Here is a 5,363-nt window from a genome sequence, read left to right as displayed (position 1 = left end):
GATTTCTTGCCTGGAGAATCCCAGGGACGGGGGAGCCTGGTGGGCTGCAGTCTATGGGGTCACACAGAGTTGGACACGACTGAAGTGACTTAGCAGCAGCAGCAGCAGACAGCATATTAAAAAGCAGAGACATTACTTTGCCAACAAAGGACCATCTAGTCAAAGCTATGGTTTTTCCAATAGTCATGTACGTGAGAGCTGGACTATGACAAATGCTGAGCAGTGAAGAATTGATGCTTTTGAACTATGGTGTTGGAGAAGACTCAAGAGTCCCTTGGACTACAAGGAGATCCAACAGAGAAATATCAATAAGCTCAGATATGCAGATAACACCACCCTTATGGCAGAAAGTGAAGAACTATAAAGAGCCTCTAGACAAAAGTGAAAGAGGAGAGTGAAAAAGTTGGCTTAAAGCTCAACATTCAGAAAACTAAGATCATGGCATCCGGTCCCATCACTTCATGGCAGATAGATGGGGAAACAGTGAAAACAGTGGCTGACTTTCTTTTTCTGGGCTCCAAAATCACCGCAGATGCTGACTGCAGCCATGAAATTAGAAGACACTTACTCCTTGGAAGGAAAGTTATGACCAAGTTAGACAGCATATTAAAAAGCAGAGACATTACTTTGTCAACAAAGGTCCATGTGGTCAAGACTATGGTTTTTCCAGTGGTCATGTATGGATGTGAGAGTTGGACTATAAAGAAAGCTGAGTGCCGAAGAATTGATGCTTTTGAACTGTGGTGTTGGAGAAGACTCTTGAGAGTCCCTTGGACTGCAAGGAGATCCAACCAGTCCATCCTAAAGGAGATCAGTCCTGGGTGTTCATTGGAAGGACTAATGTTGAGGCTGAAACTCCAATACTTTGGCCACCTGATGTGAAGAGCTGACTCATTGGAAAAGACCCTGATGCTGGGAAAGATTGAGGGCAGGAGGAGAAGGGGACAACAGAGGATGAGATGGTTGGATGGCATCAACAACTCAATGGACATGGGTTTGGGTTGACTCCAGGAGTTGGTGATGGACAGGGAGGTATGGCGTGCTGTGGTTCATGGGGTCACAAAGAGTCCGACATGACTGAGCGACTGAACTGAACTGAAGGAGTTACATATATTAACAATTATATCTTCTTGGGCTGATCCATTGATCATTATATGATATCTTCCTTTGTCCCTTATTTCAGCCTTTGTTTTAAACTCTATTTCATCTGACGCCAACTGGTCCCCGGATTTCTTCTCATTGCCATTGCATGAAATACCTATTTAATTCCCTCACTTCAGTCTGTGTGTATCTTCAGATCTGAAGTTAAGTCTCTTGGAGGCAGCTTATACACAAGTCTTGCTTGTATATCCATCTGGTTACTGTCCTTTGATTGAAGCATTTAGTCCATTTACATTTAAGTAATTATTGGTAGGTATGTACATATTGCCATTTTGTTAATTGTTTTAATGATTTTCTACACTATTAGTTCTGAGAAGTAACTTTTTTGATGTCAATAGTGGTAACTTAAAAACTGTATAAAACGTGTCATTCAAAGGTATAAATTTCCCTTTTTTTAACGTTTAAAATCTAAATCTGATTGTAGAGTTAGTTATATTAAGATCATCTATTCATGAGATAATAAAAGCTTCTTCACCATATTTTTTAAAATGTGCATTCCAACTTACCTTTCTTTCACCATCATATTTAGAATCAATTCCCAAAATATCCCAAATATTAGCATGAGGAAATTTATTTTGGAGAACACGCTTGACATTGTTCACAGTGAGTATTTTGTGATTCTCCACTTCTTGGTACATCTGTGAAAATAAAGATATTATGATTTTCATCTTACAGTAATTAGTTTTGTTTCTTTTTCCTAGCATGAATATTTACAAAGAACTTATTTCATATTTTCTAAGTTCTAAGCATATTACATACATTCATTTATATATACACACTTACCCCCACATACAGAGATAAGCAAACTATTTTAACAATAAAATCTATCATCTTCTAACTAAAATGGTATTGTGAATATTCTATAGCTTTCAAAATACCGTATCAAGTTTCTATGTTAGTCTATTTTGATTAAGCCAGACTCTATAATTCTTAATAAAACAATGGTTACCTTTATTAAAAAAAAAAATATATATATATATATATGGGTTTCCCTGGTGGCTCAGAGGTTACAGTGTCTGCCTGCAATGTGGGAGGCCTGGGTTCAATCCCTGGGTCGGGAAGATCCCCTGGAGAAGGAAATGGCAACCCACTCCAGTATTCTTGGACAGAGGAGCCTGATGGGCTACAGTCCACGGGGTCACACACACAAATAGTTTAAATGACTTATTTCAGAAATGCTTATTTTCATTTCCAATTGTTCTTTAGTAAATACCTTAACTAGCTTTTTTTCTATACATCCATTCTTTCTCCAGTCTCAAAATACTTTAATCATACTGGCATAAAGTAAGCTGTTACCCCTTTATTTTTTTCCCCATTTCCCCCTTCACTATAGATCTTCTACCATGACCCAGGCACTGTTCCACATGGGGAAAACAGACAGCTCTGCCTCAAGAAAGATAGTATTTCTGAGCAGATGATTTACTGAAACATTAATGTGAACTTGAGCCAAGACATTCTGGGGAAAGAGCCTACCAAGCAGAGGGGAAAAACTAGTAAGTACAAACATCATTAGGTAGTATTTTGATATATCAAATAAGAATATTATTTTTAGTCCCAATTCACTTGAAGTATTATTGCCAGAGACAATCCTCATATTATGACTGACAGAATCTTCATATTATTCTGCAGAGTAAGGAATTAGCATTCTGCAATTTCCTTTTATCACTATAAACTGTGTAACCTATCCCTTTAAGAGGTGACAGATCTAAAAGTAGCTCTTAGAGTTTGATTTTATGAGTCTCTCAGTTTATGAGGAAGTTTTCTCCTTATATTGAAGTAGAACATACTATGATCTTCAGTTCAGTTCAGTTCAGTCGCTCAGTCGTGTCCGACTCTTTGCGACCCCATGAATCACAGCACACCAGGCCTCCCTGTCCATCACCAACTCCCGGAGTTCACCCAGACTCACATCCATCGAGTCAGTGATGCCATCCACCCATCTCATCCTCTGTCGTCCCCTTCTCCTCTTGCCCCCAATCCCTCCCAGCATCAGAGTCTTTTCCAATGAGTCAACTCTTCGCATGAGGTGGCAAAAGTACTGGAGTTTCAGCTTTAGCATCATTCCTTCCAAAGAAATCCCAGGGCTGATCTCCTTCAGAATGGACTGGCTGGATCTCCTTGCAGTCCAAGGGACTCTCAAGAGTCTTCTCCAACACTACAGTTCAAAAGCATCAATTCTTCGGCACTCAGCCTTCTCCACAGTCCAACTCTCACATCCATACATGACCACAGGAAAAACCATAGCCTTGACTAGATGAACCTTTGTTGGCAAAGTAATGTCTCTGCTTTTGAATATGCTATCTAGGTCACTCATAATTTTCCTTCCAAGGAGTAAGCGTCTTTTAATTTCATGGCTGCAATCACCATCTGCAGTGATTTTTGGAGCCCAAAATAATAAAGTCTGACACTGTTTCCACTGTTTCTCCATCTATTTCCCATGAAGTGGTGGGACCGGATGCCATGATCTCGTTTTCTGAATGTTGAGCTTTAAGCCAACTTTTTCACTCTCCATTTTCACTTTCATCAAGAGGCTTTTGAGTTCCTCTTCACTTTCTGCCATAAGGGTGGTGTCATCTGCATATCTGAGGTTACTGATAACTTCTCCCCGCAGTCTTGATTCCAGCTTTTGCTTCTTCCAGTCCAGCGTTTCTCATGATGTATTCTGCACAGAAGTTAAATAAATAGGGTGACAATATACAGCCTTGATGTACTCCTTTTCCTATTTGGAACCAGTCTGTTATTCCATGTCCAGTTCTAACTGTTGCTTCCTGACCTGCATACAAATTTCTCAAGAGGCAGATCAGTGGTCTGGTATTCCCATCTCTTTCAGAATTTTCCACATTTTCCACTATGATCTTAATAACTCAAAAAAAGGGGGAAAGTACAGCCTTCTGTAAAACATAAACTGATTAGAAAATAAAATTCTGAATAAAGCAAAAGTTATACATGAAAAGTCTTTGAGGTCAGTCATTTTACTAATTTGTTACTTTAAAAATATTAGGTATTCCTAAGGTATCTAAGTTAGCTAGAATGTCTTACATAAGCTACTTTAGATACATAACAATTCAATCTTCTTATTTATAATTTCAAAAACTTTTTTTGAGGAATTTGCGATGCCATGCAATTTATTCACATTTTAAATAACACAGTTTATATGCAAATGTTTATTAAAAATGCAATCCTTTTTTAAACCAACTCTGTTCCTATGGAAAGCAAAAGACTGTGTGTAATCTAAATATATTAATACACTATGAGAATTTGAGACCTGAAATAAAAATATAAATCCTTTCATTTTCATTAACATGTGTATGTAACATCTTGTAAGCACAAGAGAGAGATTTTCAATCTTGTGAAATTTATAATCTAGTTAGGAAGGCAAACTTGCAGATATGTAAGTACTTTAACCCAAATATTACAGACTTACACCTTTGAACATCATACATAATTTCAAATTTTTGTGATTCAATCTCCAATTGCTTGGCTTCAGAATGTCTAAATTTTTTCCCCAAACTTTAAACTTTCTATTTTGTATTGGGCTATGGGCTTCCCTGGTGGCTCAGATGATAAAGAATCTGCCTGCAATGCAGGAGACCCAGGTTTAATCCCAGGGTTGGGAGGATGCCCTGGAGAAAGACATGGCAACCCAGTCCAGTATTCTTGCTTTGAAAATCCCAAGGACGGAGAAGCCTGGGAAGCTATGGTTCATAGGGTTGCAAAGAGTTGGACATGACAGAAGTGACTTAGCACGCATGCATAGTCTATTAACAATGTTGTGGTAGCTTCAGGTGAATAGCAAAGGGACTCAGCCATATATAATTTTAAGAAATGTTATGTAACTTGGTAAGCAAAAAAAGTATGGGACATTATGAAGTATAACAAAACGAACCATCTCCACGAACAAACCAGATAACACTGAAAATGAACATCACTGTGGATTATAATATCAGTTCAGTTCAGTCGCTCAGTCGTGTCCGACTCTTTGCGACCCCATGAATTGCAGCACGCAAGGCCTCCCTGTCCATCACCAACTCCCGGAGTTCACTCAAACTCACGTCCATCAAGTTGGTGATGCCATCCAGCCATCTCATCCTCTGTCGTCCCCTTCTCCTCTTGCCCCCAATCCCTCCCAGCATCAGAGTCTTTTCCAATGAGTCAACTCTTCGCATGAGGTGGCAAAAGTACTGGAGTTTCAGCTTTATTAG

At 38.9% G+C, this 5,363-nt stretch overlaps 1 protein-coding gene across 2 annotated transcripts in view; it reads right to left on the bottom strand.

The window, feature by feature from the left end:
- UGGT2 (UDP-glucose glycoprotein glucosyltransferase 2) overlaps positions 1-5,363 on the bottom strand; it is a 146,323-nt gene that overhangs the window by 71,696 nt on the left and 69,264 nt on the right. For both annotated transcript variants that reach the window (XM_010831523.1, XM_010831522.1), the window contains exon 16: positions 1,668-1,799. In XM_010831523.1, the coding sequence (XP_010829825.1) occupies positions 1,668-1,799 (132 nt within the window). The remainder of the gene's footprint in view (positions 1-1,667; positions 1,800-5,363) is intronic.

The sequence above is a fragment of the Bison bison genome, unplaced genomic scaffold (genome assembly GCF_000754665.1).
Source record: "Bison bison bison isolate TAMUID 2011002044 unplaced genomic scaffold, Bison_UMD1.0 scf7180017864527, whole genome shotgun sequence".
NCBI lineage: Eukaryota > Metazoa > Chordata > Mammalia > Artiodactyla > Bovidae > Bison > Bison bison.
Note: the sequence above shows the minus strand (reverse complement) of the source record. Positions and strands in the feature narration are given on the sequence as shown.